General features: G+C 39.3%; 1 protein-coding gene across 2 annotated transcripts; it reads left to right on the forward strand.

Moving 5' to 3' along the window:
- Nucleotides 1-1950: 1950 nt before the first annotated feature.
- Nucleotides 1951-19503, forward strand: MACIR (macrophage immunometabolism regulator). 2 transcript variants are annotated; one of them, XM_031448772.2, is made up of 4 exons: nucleotides 1951-2180; nucleotides 8962-9051; nucleotides 14716-14765; nucleotides 16734-19503. In XM_031448772.2, the coding sequence occupies exon 4, from the start codon at nucleotides 16771-16773 to the stop codon at nucleotides 17392-17394; it is 624 nt and encodes a 207-aa protein (XP_031304632.1). In that variant the 5' UTR covers nucleotides 1951-2180; nucleotides 8962-9051; nucleotides 14716-14765; nucleotides 16734-16770; the 3' UTR covers nucleotides 17395-19503. The 2 variants fall into 2 exon arrangements, with proteins under 2 accessions (XP_031304632.1, XP_031304631.1); XM_031448771.2 differs by lacking the exon at nucleotides 14716-14765.
- Nucleotides 19504-21343: the final 1840 nt, after the last annotated feature.

The raw sequence follows: 21343 nt of genomic DNA on the forward strand, positions 1-21343 counted from the left end.
ATGTAACTTACACAAGGGGCATTTGAGATGGAATGTCTGAGTCTCCAGGTTCAAAAGGCCTTTCAGATCACAAGGTCTATTTGCGCCTGATTCTTTATAAGCATGCCATTTTTCTTTATAGATTGAATAGATTTTCACAGAACATAGAAAAGCTCTGGGAAGCACTTCTTTGGGAGTAACCTCCCACCCCTCCGTACTCCCCTTAGCCACAGCCCTTGCAAGCCACAACTGATCTGAATTAATACAATAAGAAGTCAGAGTCTTTAGGCAGCACAGACTTATCACCGAGGGGCCACACATAAAGCTATTACCGCCCTTTAACTGCTTGGTGAATTGGTTTATTGGGTATCCTTTGGGACACTCAAGAACTAACTGAATTTTTGATTGGGTGAAGAGTCAGGGCTAAGATGGGAGCTCCAAGCACCACCCAGGGAGGGAGGCAATTTGGACACAATGCCTTCTCAAGAGGGCTAACCTTGAGCCTAATACACTTAAAGGCAAATCAGAACTTTACTGCTTTTGGCCAAAGAACATTGCCAAACTCAGAGCAAAGGGCAAGTTACAAGGCATTCTTCTGGAAAGGTTACAAGATTTCAGATAGGACATAATGAAAGTAAGTTTCTGAATATTAAATATACAATGTTTTGGAGGTGGTTTTATGAGAATGATCACGAGAACAATAAAAACACTGTGTCAGACATTATAATCTGAAATAACTCTCAGTGTGTTCTCCTAAAGTACTGATTAAAAAAAAAAGTCCATTCATTTATTTGTTCACCACAAATTATGTTGTGTCTGGTTCTGTATTTGAGAAGTTGCACATAATCTGTATTGGGAATAAAGTAATTTATGTTTTCTAAAATTATTCTGTAATCTTCCCATACGTGTTGTATTTTAGGGCACACGGGTAGTATTAAATGTCTTATAGTTGAGGGGCTCCAGGCATCACTCTGTTGAAATAGGGGTCTACAGATTTATTTGCCTTTATATTATCAGGGATGTATACAGATTTTGCAACAAGTTTGAATCAAGATTTGTTTCAATTTGTGTTAATTGACACAAAGTTTACGCCTTTTATGTCCAGATACAGCATTCTGTTAAAACAAAAACAACTACCTCTTTCGAATTGAGACTGGAACACAAATTAGCAACATTTATAAACAATTCTAGGGTCCCACTGTCTGGATTCAAACCCAGCTCAGTCACTAACTCCGTGCGTGACCTCGAAGAAATTACTTAAATTTTCTACATCTTTAAAATGTGGATCATAATTGGCCACTCTTACAGAATTCTTGAGGGGTGTAAATTTGAAAATATGTATTAAAAGACCTGGCACATGGTAGGTGAGAGCTAAACAAATGTTAGTAACTATTCTTATCTCTGAGTTTGTTAACCGGTTTGGCAGAGGAGATGTAACATGAAAATAGAAAATCTGATCAAAGGAAAGAATTTCTTAGAAGAAGGGAAAAGATCAAGTCTGAAGATTCAAAAATGGCTAATCAAATCAGAATCTGAATTCTACCCTTCTCCCCACATTCATTAGATACTCAGCATGTTTCTAAGATTGACCCTATAATTTGTAATTTCATGGGTTCTAATCTTCTCTACTTCTGCTCAGTGCTGCGTCCTTTAAATCGGAGACTTACAAACGACAAACATCGCCACACCACTTAACTGGGGCAATCTGAGTGTTGCCAGGCCTCCGAGTGGGAGCGCTTGAGTTGCTGTGCGGGGTTTGGACTGGGCAGAGTGTTACGACTCCTCCCCCGACCACCCTAGTCAGCAACCACACCCCACTCTCCCCCCGCCCCCGCCCCGCCCCCGCCCCGCCCCCGCCCCGCCCCCTTCTTCAGGCTTCTTTGCGCCTTTCTCTCGCGGGCCCGCCCTTCCTCAGGGCGTTTGAGCTGGGCGCAGGAGGCGGGCTCAGCGCTGACGGGCTGCGCCTCTGCAGCCGGAGGGAGGAGGGCGGGAAGGCAGGCGGAGGAGGAGGAGGAGGAGGAGGCGGGGACTACGCCGGGCGGTAGCTGGCGCCTATCGCAGTGGGAGCAGAGAGGGTACCCGGCTGGCTCCGCTGGCGGCCTCAGCCCGGATCTCGTCGCCGCAGCGCTGCGCCTCTCCCGCCCTTGTCTCCGGCTCCACGGCCCCAGGCACGGCGGAGGCGGCGGAGCTGTGGGCCACTGGTAGGTTGCACGGCGAACGACGGTTCCGTCTGCAACCTTTTGTGCTGCAGAAAAGGTGGTGGTGATGGGTGGGTGGGGGGAATCACCGATTCCCGGTGCGAGACCCAGTCGCGGCGCCGCCCCTTCCTCCCTGCCTCGTGTCGGGCCCGGGCGTGCGGTGCCGGCGCAGAGCTAGGGGACCACGGCCCGGCGGGCCTCAAAAAATGGGCGGCGGGCGACCTCAGCGACCTCAGCGACCCCCGGGTTTGGCGGTCTGATACCCTCCGCACCCGAGCAGGGGGCTGGGGGCTGGTGAACTGGGTGGGGCCCTGGTGGGGTGCCGGTGCCGGTGCCCGCGGTTCCTTGGCCCAGGGGTGGGGTCGGAGACGCCGTGAGTGTGCAGCGCGTGTGAGTGAGTGTGCGGGGGCGTGCGCCCCCGTGTGCGCGCGGCGTGCGCTCGCCGAGGAGGTGCGGGACTCAGCGACCTGGAGCGCCTCTCCCGCTGTGCGGCGGTGCGGAAGTCTGGGCGCGTTGGCGCGCACGCTGGCTCCTCCGCCGCCGTGCCCGCACCGCGGGGCAGCGGGCCTAGGGGCCCCATTCAGAAGTAGCTCCTTGCCGGGCCTGGTGCGCATCTGGCCCTTTGCCCGGACCGCGTGCCGGGTGCGACTGCTCGGGCCAGATAGCGCCTCGGGGCGAGCTCTGACGGCCTTATCTCGCCGTCTCTCCTCGCCTGCGCTGCAATCTAGGTGGCGAGGCCGCCCGGGAGCCCTCAGCCAGCGCCCGCTGCACGTCTGCCGGTGTGGCGGGGGCGGACGGACCCATCGTGGCCTGGGGCGCTCGTGTGGATTGGGGCCGGGTGCTGGCCAGAAGCGAAAGCAGCAGATGTCTTTGGGCATCAATGCCCTCGCCCCACCTGTCGCGGGTGGACTTTGGGCCGGGTGGGGGGCGAAGGAGAGGGATTTCCAGGCTGGCGGCAGTCAGACCTTGAACAGGCGGCCCCATTGTGAAGCTGCCGAACTCTCTCTAGTGGTGGAATCTGCGAATCTCTGCCAGAAAGGAGATGGGAACGCGAAAGGAATGATGGCCCCGTCCCTTTCCCCTTGCAAGGGTTCGGCATCCTTAGGGTCTCCCTGCTTCTCCACTCAGGCCAGTTTGCCCTTGTGTAGGTTACTGATTTGTGTCAAGCAAAGATGCTGAGTGTGTATGTATATGGCTGTGGAGCATAGGTAAAACTGAAGCTGGAAACTTTTTAATCATTCCGGGAAAGAGGAAGAATGGAGATAGTAGCGTTTTGTAGCGTTCTTGCTACTCCCAGTCAAACGAACAGTTCTCGCATAACGTTTCTGATGTTTGTAGGCTCTTCATTTTACATTGTTTTTCTCAGATGAGCCACACTACAATTTAGAGTTGCTAGCCGCTGTTTTTTTTTTTTTTTTTCCTTCTTCTTCTTCTTTTTTTTTTTTTTTAACCCTGTAGAGCAGTTTAGCCACTAGGGAGATAGAAATGACCTCTTCCCAAAGTTTATTTTCCCAGTCATTTCAAAATACAGTATCGGTCATTATTGCACAGGCTTTTGGTACTTTCTTGATTCAAGACCACAGTTTATGCTTACACAATTATATTTAATGAATGTTTCACAGATGTCTTGGTGTTTTTATTATGTAACTGTGTATGCATTATAAACGTAATAAAGTGACCCAGATGAAATACAAGGATTAATGAGCCCAGAGACCTCTTGATTTGATAAGAACTAGTGTTTAGAATATGCTTCTGCCAACATTTTAGTTTATTTACTTGCAAATGAGACTGTTTAGCAGTAACTATTCTAGGATATAAGATAGAGGGTATTTATTGATCTTACGTAATGGTCAGTGAATTTGTTTCCTTTCTCTGTATAATAATTTTGTATACTTTGGAGAGCTGTTAATATGCCTTAACCCTTACAAGTATTAGTGTGGTGGGAGTAATAGAACTTTATATACAGAATTTAAATTTTTTTTTGCTGATTATATCCTCTAGGGGAAAATCAGCTCTTTTCCTCCAAAGAGAACTCTGATTTCATCATAAGCCTATCAAATTCTTGGTTTTAAGTTTTCATTTAGAAGGTTAGCCACTTCAGCTGTGTATACCTGTCCATCTAAGTTATGTTTACTAAGAGGCAAATAGCTTGTAAAGATGGCAATATAGACCCACATTTCCAGTTACTATCAGTCATATTTGTAATGAAACTGGATTTTTTTCTAAAAGTAGAAGGATGACTTTACATAAATTTAAGATATTAGTAATCTAGGTTTAATTTCTACTAGCAGAAATAGAAATAAAATGAATGCTTCACTTTAAGGAATTTGCTATTAAAACAACTGATATTAGAAAGAGAAACTAACTTTTGTCTTTCTGAACTGATTGTGGGTTGCCTCTCCAGGTTGGTGTGGTTAGTGATTTGTTTGTAAGGTCAAAGATAGTTTCAGAAAAGTCACACCCTACTTAACAACTTTTCTTAAAAATTATTGATTGTTTAGCTTTTATGAGTTGCAGTGGAAGAGTAAGTATTTTAAAGTAACCCTTAAGATGAGCACATAGGTGTAGCTAAGCGTTTTGTTTTCATTGTGAGTGTTGTACATTGATTTGGCAGGTAAACCCTTTTATTTCTGCTCAGTGTTTTGTTACTGAAGAGATATTTTAGTCCTCTTTTTTATTATTAGAGTAATCTTTGGGAATAGTGGTAATAAAATATATTCATTAGTCTGAATGGAACTTTAACAAAATTTGTTTTTTTCCCAAATGCTTTTTCGTTATTGATCTCTCATATAGCCACTCTGAGAAGACTACCTGCGTCCTTCCCCCCCCCCCTTTTTTGGGAGCTAGAATTAGAATCTATAACTTCTACTCTACCAATTTTCTTTGCCTAAATTTTATTTTGCTTTTCATAATATAATCTTCAATGATTCATGTAATTTGTTTACCAGAATTCTCATGGGCTGTATGCTGGCCTTCATGTGGTATTTTGTTACATTATTTTTTCTTACCGCTACTTTGTTAATGGATCTATGATGAAGCTGGGATTTGTGCCTTTTTTTTTTTTTTTATGTATAGGGATTTTGTGTGGGCTTGAAAATTTCCATAAGGAGCTTCTGTATTTTGGGGAAAACCACTCCCTTCTTTGGGTTCCCATTGCCATTCAGGTTTACTGTTATGTGTGTTAGTTAGATTTATGTATTTCCATGTCCTTCTGTCTTCCCCTCTTGTCTGGTCTCAGGCTTCACTTTTAATGTTCGTCCCAGTGCCTGAATAATGCTGTGACATAGTAAGACCCAGGAAATATTGTTGAATGAATGAATGAGTAAATGAATAATTGAATGAGTGCATACACCCAAGGGAATAATACCCCTCCAAATTGTACAGAAATCCACTACACAGGCAGAAAGCTCTTTCTTTTTTAATTCATTGCCTTTCCTTTATTAGATACGTGACTTTTGAGTAGAATAACGATATAATCGCCAAACTACGACACGTTTGAGAGATAAAGGGGGTGCTGTAAATAATTATGCCCGGACACTGGCTGTGAACTGAGACATAGGGTCATTCTGCTTTTAAAAGACATTCTTTATATACCTTTGATGATACCTATCACCTTGCCTGAGAAAATGTGATACACTTGCTAGTTAATGTTTTCAAACTTCTCTTTCTGTAGAAGCTTCATTTGCAGTCAAATGTTGGGTGTCTTCTGCTTAGTTACCCATGGCTTCCCTTCCCAGAGGCCTGTGGGCAGCCCTTGGCCATGCTTAATTTTTCCTATTTTCGTTGCTTACAGGACAGTGTCACAGGGCTTCTTTTTGTTTCAGCTGCTGATAGCTGGAAGCATTATATTCTCTAGCCTTTGCTCTGTTTACTTCCGGCTGTTTTCTATGCAGTATTTAGTCCATCTTGTAAGAATTTCACCTAGTTCTTTTGCCTCTTGTTGACTATTTCTGAGAGGAGATCCAGTGATACTTTACCAAGACTTCATGTTCAAAACATGGCCAAAATCATAAGTATTAGAGATTAATAGATTTTAAAGTATTTTTAGAAGAAAAAGTGTTATTTGGAAGGTATGTGTTTTGGGAACTTTTGAATTACAGTCTTTTAGTTGTTTTTATTGGGAGATGAGAGTAAAATCCTTATAATTTTTACTAGACTTCTTTATAGACAGTCTCTTAAAGAAGCTATATGCTTATACTAGTTTCTGACCTTATTCTTTTTAGTTAAAATGTTTTGTTTTGTTTTTTGTCTTTTTTTTTTTACCATTGTCATTCTCCTCCTCCTCTTCATGGCACCTGTGCATGGGTAGCATACAATCACAGACCAGACACTAAACAGAGTCAGAAATGAGTGAAAAATGAGGAATGGAGCAGAGTTCCTTCACCTTGGTTTTGCCTTGTGTTGCTCCTTTGGACTCTGTTTGTGTTCTATTTTGGGCTTGGCACAGGCATAATAGGGATAATCAGTTACTACACTTTGTTTACTATGAAATTACCGACCATTTCCTAGACTCCCACATAAGCTCCAGTGCAGGAGTTGGATAATTACTTTAAAGCTCTTCTGCTTTCAAATCCAGGATAAAGTTTTACGTTGATTTTCCTTTCGATGTTGAAAAAATGTTGGAGATGTTTCTCGGTTTTCAGTCTAGATTTCTAAAAGTCTAAATGAAATCTGTCTCACTTTGTGATAGATACAGCCCTGAAAAATTAAGTGGAGATATCTCTCTGTATTTGGTATCCAACCACATAACCAGCAAATATTGGCTGATAGAAACATTTTTTTTCCTGCCTTACAATTTATGATTTAAAAAAAAAAAGTTATAAACTCTTACGAGAAAGGGTCCAGGATTTAGAATGATTTTGCCTAAGTCTCTCCACTGTGTGCCTTAGAATCCTAACATTTTCAAGTTAGAAGTAACCCTAGAGTTAGTAATGAAAGCTACTTGCCTCCAATCATCTCACAGATGAGGTGATAGAACTTTTAAATAAAGTGTGGGGAGCTATACATTTTAAACAGAATTCCTCTTACAGAAAGTAATTAATATACATTTTTCAGGAACATGATTATTGTGTAAAAAACTACATACCTGGGCTTATCATTGAACAGAGCCATGTGTTTATAAGGTGATGTCAGTGGGCTTTGGAGCCAGATGGATTGGGGTTCCGATTCTTGCTCTGACTCTAAAATGGTATATTACTTGATCGAATACTTTAAAATGGGGGTAATAGTTTCCTGATGGAGTATATAGTTGTTAAGATTAAATGATATAAATTGCATCTAGCTTTTGGATTGTAGAAGATACTAAAAATTGTTTTAAAGTTAATTTTAAAAAAGTTTCCTTTCCCCATTAAAAATCCATTTACTTAAATAAGAAATCAGTTTGAAGTTAGTATCGGGGAGATTCTCTGGGGGTAATGATAGTAAATTAAAAACTGGTTAGGTAACACTTTTTGTTACATTGTACTTTATTTTCTGTTAAAACCAGAGGCTTTGTTACTGGAGCAGACTTAATTATCTAGACTTCTTGGTTACCCAACTTGAAAATAGTGGCAAAAGAAATGAAAGGAAAGGTGTCTGTGAACTGAACCTAAATAAGTTCTGAAGATTGAGAAACATGTTGGTTTCTCTGAATGATAGTTCTTGGTACATTAGTTCCTTCTAGGGTCTCAAGCTGAGGAACCAGTTACCTTTAATTTGGTAATAATCCATTTCCTTTGGATAAAACTCTTCTGTGCTGGTAAGGAAACTAATACAGTGACAATTGTTTTTGAAAACATGTTGAACTGTTGTGCCTTCTTCAGGCTCTGTGCAACTATGTAGGTAAAATGAACCCATTCAGCTCATTTGAGCCACCACCTGCCCCCAACAAGTTAAGCACAACAGAAAACACAAGGACCAAAGAAACCTTTACAGATGGAAAAACTTTGAGGTGTTTTCTTGGTCTCAATGAATTAACCCAGTTAACTAGGGTGGTAGGAGGTAAAGATAGATTTTCTTACACATTTCCTCCCCAGGTAAGAGGTGAAAGGCACAGAAGAGATGTTAGAAACTATAAGCAATGTAATAACTATAAAGAAGTGTTTTTCTAGTTGTTCTTTTAAAAAAAAAAAATAGTTTTCCATAAACTTTCAAGTCATTTGCCTCAGCAGTCATATGAAGGATTTTTATTGTTGCTATTTTATGACTAAAAAGAGTAGACACCAAAATTTAATTGCATAATAATATCAGACATTTGCAAAGGGCTTTGCAGCATGCCAAATATGTTCACCTACTACTTATTTGATCCACATAACAACTGTATGAGGGAGGAGGGATGGTATTGTCCTCATTTTAAAAATTGCTATTTATTCAAGGTCAAGAGGCAGAGGTCTTAGCAAGACAAGGGCTACGACCTATTCTGCTGACCCTAGCCTCAGTGTTATTCTTCCCATAGGATACTGTGAGTCTGTTGAGCAGATGAGTAGGATTAGGACGGTGGAACCAACATTTAAACTGCTGGTTTTTCTTGGCTCTTTATTTAGCTCACTTAGCTACTGTTAGTCTCCAGATAGAGTTTAAGCAACAGAACACAGAGGAACAAGCATGATAAAAGTGTTTGAGGTTTCATTTAGCTGAGCAAACGCAAAATTACTTTAATTAATTAATATTTTATGCTATATAATCTGTACCTGATGTTAGTACCTCCTGCTAATTTCATCCTGTTTTGCAGTTAGAATTGATGTAATTGCTTTATAAGTTGTGTTACTTGTTAAATTAAAGGTTTATCTTTCTATTTTATGTTTAGTATTTGGAGTAGAGCAGAAAAATTATTATGCCTGTGCTCCCTTGGGACTCATTGGAAATTGTACTGTGACATCTTCTGGGATTTAGTCTGGTGAGTTATATTTTGTATTTTCTGTTTGTTAACCAGTTGTATGAACATAATAGTATAAAGTGTTTTAAGGACTATATAAACAGATGACTATGAAATGTCAGTATATTATTACAAATATATATACTATAATTGTGAAATTTTGAATGGAGAGAACTGAAATTATTTTTTAAAATGCTAACGTTACTATATTTGAAATATTTGACTTTTTGATTGAGGACATTTTCCTTTTTTTATTCTTGTAAGATAAAGGAGGTCTTGTGGAATAATATTTTGAAATATAGTAGTTAAGAGGTCGTTGCTTTAATTTCAGGGGCATTTTAGTAAAAACATTAATCTCCAAAGATTGGTGAAATCATTTGCAAAAAGTTTAGCCATGTATTATCATATGGAAAGAATGGCAAACAAGTGACTGAAAGGAACATCATTTTCACTTAGTCGCTTCGCAGTTCACTGCAAGTGTGACGTTCCTTTTGTCACATCATGAATTTGAACTGTTAAAAATAGGCAATAGTGCTGCTGATGTCTTCCTGTAGTTGTCTTTTTTCAGTGTGTCATCTGTGTATCTGGGCTGAAATTGTCTGGGTGGCTCCAAGTCTTTGAAGGGGAAAAAAAATGTAATAATCTTTTTAGCATTAAAAAAAGTTATATTAGTGTTAGTTCATGCTTTGGTATGTTATTGTACTTGGCCAATGTCTTTGTAGCAAGGCCAATGTCCTTGCTTTGAAGTCACATAGAGTGATCATAATCTTTTGAAAAAACAGTTTATTGTAAGTGATTTCCAAATTAGCAGTCAGCAGAATGAGTCAAAAGAATGATGAGGAAAAAAACCCACCGTTTTCATCTGGTAGATATAGTCTGTCAAATTTATGAAACTGTATTTTAAAACACTGAAAAAAATGGAAGCATAACTAAAATTTTCAGTTTTGAAGAAAAGAGCAGAAGTTTGAAAACTGTAAGTACAAAGTACTTTTAGAGGTTATTGAATAAGAAATGATGTGGCTGGGTCATTAACTCATCCAGTTGAAATAAAGCACAAAACTGGGAGCAGTGACGGGTGCAAGCTACAGGAATGTGTGTGTGTACTCTGTATCTCTGTTTCCATTTGGGTACATGTGTACATGTTATATATGTAAATAAAAAGATATTGTAGCAGAGCTGCAAAAGGGAAATGAACTAACCTTAGAGGAAGTGAGTTACCTGTCACTGAAGGTGTTCAAACATAAATTGGGCCAGCATTAAAATTCCTTCTGATTTAGGGATAATGAGATCAGAAGAATTTTAAAGACTTTTAAAATTTAGAGGACCATGAAAAACTTAGAAATATATGACAAGGTTTTTTTATTTTTTAAGTTTGGTTTACTGACATACAATTTATATGTAGTAAAATTCACCCTTTTAAGCTGTATAGTTTGATGAGTTTTGACAAATGCATCCATTAGTGTAGTGACCAGTACAGTCAATGTATAGAATATTTTGATCCCCGCCTCCTCCCCACACCCATTCCCTTGTGTCCCTTTATATAGTCTGTTCCCTCCTCCCAACTTCAGTCCTTGGCAGTCATTGAATAATTTCTTTTCTGGTACTTTCACCTCTTCCAGAATGTCATGTAAATGGAATCACACAGTATGTAGCATTTTCTGTCTGCTTCTTTCACTTAGTGTAATCTTAGTTTGCTCCCTCTCAGGGCTGAGTACTATTCCATTTTGCGGATGGACCACAGGCTCTTTATCAGTTACCTTGTTGGTAGATGTTTGGATTGTTTCCAGTTTTTGGTGATTATGAATGCAGCTGTTATAAACATTCACATCCAGGTCTTTGAACATATATTTTCATTTTTCTTAGGTAAATACCTACAGATAGGGTAGGTGGGTTGTTTAATAAGCAGTTATTTAACTTTCTAAGAAATTGCCAAACTGTTTTCCAAAGTGACTGTACCTGACAGGTTCTAAGAAGCTAAAAGAACTGTATCAAAGTGTGTGCAAATTTATTTTTATTTTATATCCAGTTTTAACAAGTTTGGTTGGCAGATGTTTTTTAAGCCAACAGTGGATTAGAAACAGTTAATTGGAAGGCCTCAGGGGTAGTTTGTTAGCAATTGGAAGCAGCCAAAAATGATATTCACTAATGTGATTATAATTACTGGTTAAAAAAAAAAAAGGCAGAAACTTATAGCAGTGAAATTCTTCTATCTGGTAAGTTCTGTTTGACAAATTCCTAAACATGTCTGCATATTAGAATCACCTGGGGATCTTTTAAATTCAGACCCCAGTCTACCCCCTCGATGATTTAAATCACAAATCTGGGGTTGAACACAGACATCAGTGTTTTTTGAAACTCCTTGGATGATGTCATTGTGTAGCAAGCTTGGGAACCACGTCCTGGAAGCACAGCATGATGCGATGAAAGGAGCACTGGACTTGGAGCCAGGAGACCTGGAAGTGCGTGCTTGGCTCTGGGCAGGTCCCTGTCTTCATAGCCTAAGTGTCCTGTTCTCTGTCATCGGAGGTTCAGATAGGTGAACTCCTAGGAGATTCTGGCATTCAAACTAGATGGTTCTAGGTATCACTGGACTGATGATAATAGTCATGCTTAGGAAGTTTTCCATTTCCCAAGGAAGGGCTCTATTCTGAATGATTCCTTTCAGGTTCCTCTTGAAAAGGATTTTGTTCAAAAAAGGGATTTTTTTTTGTGTGTGTGATGACATTTTTGTTCTGTATATTTAGAGAGTAACATTATATCTGTTTTGTCTTAAATGGTGTTGCTGTGTGTTGCTAAAAACAGTTCAAGCATATGGAGCAGTTTTTTGATTACTGAGGGTGACTTTATTTTTTTTTGACAAACCTGATTTTAAAACCATTTTCTGGAATGTAGTTCTTCTCAAAAAGATGTCTTTATTTATTTATTTTTTGTATAGCAGTTATGAAACTTATCAGCTATTTTTAGAGCTAGTCTAATGAGCTGAGGTATCTAGGTTATATTTTCAAAATGTTGCTCCTGGTGCCAAAAGGAAGTTTGGCCTCTTGGAGAGTGTGCAGAGCTGGGTAGATTCCACACAGTCCCAGCCTTTGGAATGTGCTCGTCTTTGTGCAGCAGGTTGCCCTACGTGTGTGTTGTGGTTTGGACTTTCGGCTTTAGTTTCAGCCAGACTTCAGCCTGCTGTACCCAGTGTTTTTAGAATGTGCGCTGTATATCTTTTCCTAGGAAGTATTAAAGTGTTTCCTTGTCTGGCGCTGTTTAGTTTTGAATTCTCATATATTAAAAAAAAAATAGTGGCTTCTATGAACATTGCCAAATCTTTCATATGTTGTGTAGATATACTTCAGTGCCATTGTTACTGATTGGATTGTGAGGGAATTTGATATTGAAGACCCTCAGGTGTCATTTAAAAAAATTATAGTTGTTCCTGTGCTTGTCTAGGAAACTCAGTTTTAAAAGCATTGTTCAACTACAAGTTGTCTTTTTTATGCTTGTTGAACTTTCTGGTCTAGACTCTCCTATGCATGGAAATTTGGCTAATTCTATTATTATAGTACTTACTATTTTCTATTTCCAGTTTTTATTTTTGCTTTAAACTGTATGAAAGGCTTTAATGCAAGCAGTAGGGTCTCTGTTGTTAGGCTTTGATTTGTAACACTCTGCAGTGCAGAAGTTAGCACTGGATCTGACTTCTGGGTTCACATTTATTCTTACATATGCAGTGGGAGTGTACCTGTGACACATACCTGCAGGATTTATGAGAGTGCTTTGTAGCTGTTTATCTTGGCAATATGCTTTTTTGATACAAGGTTTATTTTGGAATATGAAACAAAATGCTTAGTCATGGATAGATGTGTTAAAAATAACAAACCCATAGCAGATTTTTCATGGTGAAATGTGAAGAATCTACTACAAACACAGGCTATCGCTGGATGTAGTCAGGGTAGCTGCGTTTCCTGATGAATGCCGCTTAACAAGGAATTTCGCAGTGCAAATCAGTGGATGTACACATACCAGCATATGCTGAGTTTGAGATTTTCGATCTTTATTCTTTCCTGTCACCTCCCCACTCCTTTTTTGTTTAGAGTTAGGTGCCTAGACTTCTCCCTCTTCAGCGGGGACATGACCTACAGCATTTCTGCCCTTTTGAAAGATAACTGAGAATGTTGATTGTGTAACGGCTCTTGGAATCTTGTTCCAATACTTAAATCTAGTCAGGTAATTCTCAGCAGTTTAATAGCTTTAAAAAGTTTTGTTTTCGGTCACATCATAGAGTGGAAGGTTATGCTGCTCAGTCAGCATTCTGCCCAGCTAAACAAGAAATATTTATTTGCCAATCAGCTGTCCTCCACCTAGCTCTCTTAGTGCCACACAGTAGATGTTCTTTGCAAGGGTAAAATATAAGTAAAGGGGCATTAAAAAAAATCTAAGCAATTTGCAGACTCTGGATTGCATCACTCATTCCTGCATGAATATCAAGATCTGAAGATATTCTTGTACACAGGACAGGATGCTGCAGAGACCCTGAAACCACCTCGAAGAGCTGATAGTTTTGAGACTATGCAGTTGTTTGGAGCAGAAGTACTGATGTTTTATAGCTAAAAAGTGCAGTTTTCCAGCCCTTCAAATCACTCGAGAAGTTCAGCAGGTAGCAGCTGTTATCTATGTAATACTTAAAATGAGCATTTTCATGTTCCAATACAGCAAGGCTTTTATTCAGAGAAGCATAGGCCTTGGTTACTAGGTTAAATATTTCTGTGAGTGGACAGTAAAAATAAACGCTCATTTCTTTAACTTTCTGGTTAAGTATTGTTTTCTCCAGGGAGTGTGTTGTTTGCCTCAGTGAAGTATGGTAGGTTTCCTACACCAGGCTGCTTGGTTGAGATTCCCAGAGCTATTAAACTACACCTTCTTCTTAACCTAGGTTTAAATCATTATCTATCAGGTAGATATCTGAAGAGCCTGTTGGATAGTTTTGCCCAAGCCAAGTGACATTTTTTATGCTGTTATTGGCTGCTGGAAACTTGACCACTGATAGTTACTCCTCTAACAGTAGTGTCTGTCTCATGTCACATCAAATCTTGACCTTTATGCATTGCTTCATTCACTTTCTTCACTTTTCTGATTTTCTAGGTTCTTATTTTCCAACTGGCATATAATTTCTGACTTTTTCTCTCAAACCTTTGTGTCCTGCCATCTGTTATCCTCAACCCCTACAGATTCTAAGAATTCCTGATGGATCTGCCTTGATGCAGCAGGATTGGCTCAGTGAGGGAACAAACTTTAGATGATCTCATTGCCCAGAAGCCTGTGCCCACTCTTCTTTACTGTGACTTTGTACACGGTTAGCTTGCTTAGCAATTTTTATACTCATAGGCAAAAAAAGATGATTTTCAGCCTAGCCTCTGTTTGAATTATTACCCAGTTCAGAATGGGTGGGTTGTGACTTCATGGATTTTAGGAAGTTTATAATATACTAAAATGAGAGGGTGGAAATCCCATGGACTGTCATGGACTGCCAGATTTGGAAGAAACCTAGACCACTGTGTCACTTAATGTGGACTGACAGCTTGAGTATCACTACTGGGTGACTCTCCGTGGGCGGGCGGCCTGGCGTGTGTGTGCTCTCCGAATCCACCACAGCCCTGGTTGTTTGGGCCTCGCTGACCTTCTCTCCTTGTCTTTCAGAATGAAGTATCAGAGAATCACTTCCTACCTGTAGCTGCCGGTCAGGTTAGGTATGTTATAGGCCTTGGATCTGTCCTCTTGTGTTCTTTCTGGGCTACAGAATTGGTGAGAAAGGAAGGATTAATTTGTCATTTGGCCTAGAGTAAACATTTGTTTGTTCAGCATAAAATTTGATGAGGCTTCACAAGGCCCTCAGGCTTATTATATGAGAAATTTTCAGGTTTCTATATGCGTAACAAGGTTGGTGGTAGTCACCTACTGTCCCCATCCTCTCAACAGAGAAATAAATTACACAATCCAATAAAAATTTATGTTTACAGTAATAAAATAGAATAAAGCCAATTACTTTAGACTTAGAAGGGCTGAGGGACTAAGGTATTTATGTTAAATTAGTCTTAAGATTTAGAGTAACAAGTAAGTAAGCAAAACTATGGATCACTTTGGCATTTGCTTTATCTCAGGAATCATTATTGATGTTAGTTTTCAGTTGTGCAGTAGATGTTTGGACCATAATGAGGACAGGACAGCATCTGGGTACTTTTTTTTTTTTTTTTGGTGAGGAGGTAATTAGGTTTATTTATTTTTGATAGAGGTACTGGGGATTGAACGCAGGACCTTGTGAATGCTAAGCACATGCTCTACCACTGAGCTATATACCCTCCCAACTTGGAAACTTTGTCATAGTCTTGATTTGTTTCTTTTCTAATGAAGGAAAAGAAAGTACAGCATGCAAATGAAGGAATAAAATTGTGGCTTTTTTTAAGCTTTCTGATTGCTTGGATTTTAAATGAATACCCAAACTTTTTAGAAAATGCTTCAATTGGGAAAAGGATATTTGTTTTACAAAAGGATTCTTGGGAATTATTTAATATACTAGCCTTTTCAATAAACATTTAATCTTAAAATCATGTTATTTTTTGACATATTGACATTTTGATTAGTGATCTGAGACATTTAAAGCTGTGATCTTCTAACTGAAGACCAAGTAGAAATAAAGTTTCTCAGAAGTAATATTGTAACTCAGTTTCCCCTTAGCATTTTATTTTCCAAAATTTGATTTATCTACAGTTTTCTGGGAACCTGGCCGTTGTTTGTGGTACTTCTTGCTGGGGTTTTTCCAGAGTGTGCAATACAATCATTGTAATGAACATTGCTGGCATTCATTGTGAATTGTTTTGCTATTTACTAAACTATTCAAAAGTGTATGATCTTAGGTATTGTAGGATAAAATAACATCAGATCGGAGGTATTTTTTTATCATTATATTGTCAAATAATGTTTGATTTTTATATATGTTTAATAGTAAAAATGGCCTGATTTACTGAATTTAGGATTAACTTTTAAACTACCAAGTGGTTTTCTTTAATTGACTGGAGATATGGAGGAAGGAACATTTACAGGGTTTGGGGAACTTTCCCTTAAGACTCATCCATACCTTAAAAAATTTTTTAGGTCTAAATTGGATTCTTTTTAGAGGTGGATTAGCTTTTGTCTTTTCTTATATGCTCCTTAAACACAACTGAGAAGAACTGCAGGTGTGAAGAGCTGAGCGTGTTGTGTTAAATTAAATGATGAAACATGTACAGATTTTAATTTTCTTGTTGGAAACATATTGTGGATTCTTGTGAAATTGTGTATGATTATTTTATTTGCTTCATTTAAGTTGAGATCTATATTTGATTTGCTTAGTAATTGCAAAAAGGAATCAACTTTGTGTGACTGAATGGAGCACTGCATTTAGAGAACTATTGTTTTCTATTTGCTTCTCCATCTGAACCTTTTACTAGTCCTTCAGACTTTAATTTAACCTGCTTTCAAATTCTTGAAGGCAAAGGAGTTGTAGTCGTTTCATGCCTGCTGTGGAACGTTTAACAGACACAGATAAAAATCTGTCCGTGGTGCATGGGCTGTTTTTCGGGCCAGTGTGATTTCACGCTCCCTGAGCCTTTTAAAACGGCCCGGCTTGGCCTGGGGTTCTGCGCATTGTGCTTTTCTAATCTGAGTCTGTCTGCTTTTAGGAGTGTGCAGACTTGTGTGTGCAGACTGGTGCCTAAAATGGAAGTAGATGTTAATGGAGAGTCCAGAAGTACCCTGAGCACCCTGCCCTTGCCCGTGGCCGAGGCCAGCTCCCCGGGAAAGGCAGAGGCAGAGAAGCCCCGCTGCTCCAGCACGCCGTGCTCGCCCATGCGCCGGACTGTGTCAGGCTACCAGATCCTCCACATGGACTCTAACTATTTGGTTGGCTTCACGACTGGTGAGGAACTCCTGAAGTTAGCCCAGAAGTGCACAGGAGGTGAAGAGAGTAAGGGAGAAGCCATGCCTTCCTTGCGCTCCAAACAGCTGGATGCAGGACTTGCACGTTCCTCTCGTTTGTACAAAACCAGAAGTAGGTACTACCAGCCGTATGAGATTCCAGCTGTCAACGGCAGGAGGCGAAGGCGGATGCCCAGCTCAGGAGACAAGTGCACTAAATCTTTACCTTATGAACCTTACAAGGCCCTCCATGGGCCTCTGCCTCTTTGTCTTCTTAAAGGTAAGAGGGCTCACTCCAAATCTCTGGACTACCTCAATCTAGATAAAATGAACATCAAGGAGCCAGCTGACACAGAAGTGCTACAGTATCAGCTTCAACACCTAACCCTCAGAGGGGACCGTGTGTTTGCTAGGAATAATACATGAGTGACTTGCAGAGGGTGTAAACCAGTTTAGGTCAGCCTATGCACTTGGCTAGTGAATTCCACTGTTGTACCCTGTACAGGACTCTTTACATTATAGATGGTTATATCAGCTAAGTGTTCCTGGAACATGAAAATTGTTTGGATCAAATTTTGAATACAGGAATGAAATCACAGGTACTTGAGGGGAAATCATTCTAGAGCACGCAACTGCAAAGAAAACAGAATGTTGACCATTAGTTTGTATAGCTTTTTAGCTAGGAGAAAAAGGCTTTGGGACAGTAATATCATCTTTTAAGATTCTGATACTCAAATTGGGAATGTTATCTGCTTGGTTGTTGCTGACTTGGTATGATTCATTAGAAATTTATATCTTAAGTACTCAAGTACTTCTTTAATCTCTGTATTTTACTATAAAATGTATGTAATGATTTGTTTTATGAAATTTAGAACTTGAACATTGCTAAATTGGACCACTTTTTATTTTTAAATATTGAGTTTAAATATTTTATAACTGGTTTTGCACTGAAAAAATTAACATTTCAGATTGACAAGAGAATAATCTTTACTTGCCTCAATAATATTGTTGAGCAATGAATTTTTTATTTCCGCATGGAAAGTTATTGATCTCTATGGCTGTAAAATATTTCTTTATAGCATTATTAAAGTGTGTCTTAATAAAATTAAATTTGGGATACAAAGTATTTATTTTACCACGGGTGGGGGGAAGCTTTTCCCGAAAGTTTCCAATATAAAGATTTCATAAGTTGAAAAAGTTTCCTTAGTGTTTATTTTCTAATTTAAAATTCATCTGGAACTTTAAAGTGGAAAGGATTCTTTACATTGTGGATTATAGGCATAATAATGTTTGCATCTGAATGTTTTCTGTAAGTGAATGGAACTTTAATAGAGAAACTCATGATTTCTGCTATCTAATGCTTAAACTAAGTATGAAGTGATACCATTCAGCATGGCATCGGGTCATTCCAGTTTTAGTTCTGTGCAGCGCAGGCACTCATTGAAATTCCAGTTTCTAGGATTAGTGCAGGAGCCTAAAGTGCTTCTACAGTTTTAATGGGTTAATCCTGGATTACTTAACAATTTATGTCAATTGCACTGGTTTAATTTGTTGCTAAAGAAATAATGCCCTGGCTTTAGTAACAAATACAGCTCAACTAGTCTTGAATATATTCTGGAAGAAAAAAAAAATGTATGTAACTTACCTTTTGTAAAAGTTTCTGTTTCTTTTTTTCTTTTTTGACTCTTGAAGGTGCAATTTATTAACTGAACTGGCATTTCTGGCAGCATAGACCTACTTATTTTAAGTTTTATTTTGGGGGCTGTGAGTTTCTAAGGTGTTAGGAATCTTGCTTATAAAATAAAAACACCTTTTAATTAAATAAGTGGCTCATTTCTGGTGCAGTTCTGATTGTTGTTTCACCAGAATGAATGACAAACTCTATTTAGAGCAGAATAAGTATTAGAAAACCCTAGGAACTCTTAATCAACATTTATTATACTTTGACTGAGGCAAACCATGAGAAAGAGCCTCAGGGAAGTTGGCCCATATCTCACTGAGTTGATCAGATTTCTTGGTGGGCTGGAAATATTCAGCTGTTGTACATTTTGAAGTAAATTGCACCTTTGTAACATATTGTATTGACGAATGATCACTAAGATTAACTATATCCATACAGTCATTAGTTTGACAAGACATAGAATCCTGTCAGATGCCAAAGACTTGGGATTTTTACGTTTAATGATTAAACACCATTATTTATTGATGATTTTACCCTGTGGAACTGTATTATTTCTAACTATGAAATAAAAGGGTGATGTAAACACACACCGTTGTGTTGTGCTTTAACTAGGTCCACCTCCAACAGGCCAGTTACTGTTCGAAGATTTGCCTAAGCACTTATTTTTAGACACCATTTTAAAGTTTTTGTTTAAAAAAATTAAAATAATTGTGCTTTTGGTGCTCCTTCACATTTCAAAGTAAAAGATGTATTCATGGCATTGATATGTGTTCAGTCGCACAGTTGTGATCTGTCCCTACCCGTGCGCCTACATAATTTCTTAAGCAAAATAAAAATATGTAGCTGGTGTTTTTTTTGGTTTTGGTTTTGGTTTTGTTTTCACATAAAGATAGGTGTGAAACTCTGTGGCAGAAATGAAGGGGGTTAAAAGTTTGAAGTGTGGCATATTTGCTATTATCTGATTAGCAAAGATATATAATTAAAGTTTGGTTTCCTAGAAAGAAAGTCACAAAACTCAAGGTCAGTAGTTTTCAAAGTGTGTTTGCCGAGCTCCTTCACTAGCTCAGTCTTGCTTTCCCTGCACTTCGTGCTTGTGCCCCTGTAGTGGGCCATGGTGTCCTCCTAAGAAAAAAGGGGAGGCTGGATATCTTTTAGCTGACCCACCCCCGCAATCGCCTCTTCTTTAGCATGGTTTCTACTTTTAAATTTTTTTCCCTCTATTTTCGTTCAGTTTGATATCCGTGCTAAACAGGGCATCCTTTTGTCCATAGTACACCTACCAGTGTTACCCTGCCTAAACATTGCGGTACCACATGTGCGTTATTTTTTGTTTGTTTGTTTGTTTTGCAAAAAATACCATATTTCAGAGGCTCAGCTGATGCATGAAGTAGTAGTAATGGACTTTCAGTCCTTGCCTCATTCTCAGGTGATCTTCTTCTGCACCTTGACTTCCATCTGGCTGTGTCTGCACCTCTGGTTCCAGGGCTGCTAAAGTCAGCAGCCAGGGAAGGGAAGACTCAGTGGGGATGGACTGAAATATAAAATCGTGCAGAACCTCCCACATCCTGCCAACTCCAGCTCCGCTGGGCGACTGCTGCGGCTCCTTGAGTCCTGTCCATTGCTCCTTAAGCCGAATCATGCCCAGGTGTGGCTCACTGGGGTCATTTCCTTTCCTGAGATATTTATGTAAATGATTTCAACATTTGGGGTTCAGGGAGCTTTTAGAAGATTCTAAGTTAACTTTTAAAGGCAAATTGGCCTTTCACTAAAAGAATATTACTTGATATCTTGAGAAGAGCAACCTATTTTTAACTTATTTTCTCATTCTAACATAGTTTTTTTTTTTTTTTTTTTTCAATCTTAGAAAGGCTTTTATTCCATTATAACCATTAGAGTTTTTTTAAGGGGACTTTGAAATGACTCTGGGCTAAGCAGGTTGTTCTCAGTCACAGACAGGAGGCGGTGAGACTGTCAAGCAGTTTATAAACGGCATAAATGTCCTAGAAGAGTTGGAGTGGAGACAGAGCAAGGATGCACGTTACTGTAGTGCAGAGGACAGCAAGTAGTAAGTGAAATTGCCTTTTAAAACAATGTAATTTGATTAGCAAAATGGAAAGTGATGAGGAAGATTGCCTTGGAAATACAATAAATCTGATTATAAAGCTAGAGGTGGAGGTTGTCAGCACTTAGTAGTGTGCTTTAGAATTATGAAATGGATCTTTTTGCATTTTACATTAGAAAAATATTAAGGATTCTTCTAGCTGAGGAGAATACTACTAGAAGTAAATCAAAAGAAGAATGAGTTTGATTTGTTATTTTCAGTTTTGCTGAGCCCCTCGATCACTTCTTTACTCTAGAGGGGGAGAGGTACTGAATTTGTAATCTCGCTGTTGTGAAACCACTCTGTGCCAGGTTTTATTAAATGATTTCAGAGGAGAAGCCTGAAACCAGATCTCCTGAATGTTGTTACCTCAATCTTGGGGTTGTCTTTTGATGTACAGATTTATGAGAGAGCACAGGATGAGAAAAGGGAACTGTTTAAACAGAAGAACATAGCACCTTTTGGAGTCAAAGACTAGCTGCACAGACGGTGGAATCCTTAAGTGGCCCTGGCTGGGGCTCACCGCTACACCACAGAGCTCTGATGCTTCTGCTTTTGAGGAAAAGCTAGCAGCACTTTTCAAAGTTGTTACT

This window comes from Camelus dromedarius, chromosome 3, assembly GCF_036321535.1.
Source record: "Camelus dromedarius isolate mCamDro1 chromosome 3, mCamDro1.pat, whole genome shotgun sequence".
NCBI lineage: Eukaryota > Metazoa > Chordata > Mammalia > Artiodactyla > Camelidae > Camelus > Camelus dromedarius.

Coding starts and splice junctions, on each gene's coding strand:
- MACIR (XM_031448772.2), top strand. CDS start 16,771: ATGGAAGTAGATGTTAATGGAGAGTCCAGAAGTACCCTGAGCACCCTG.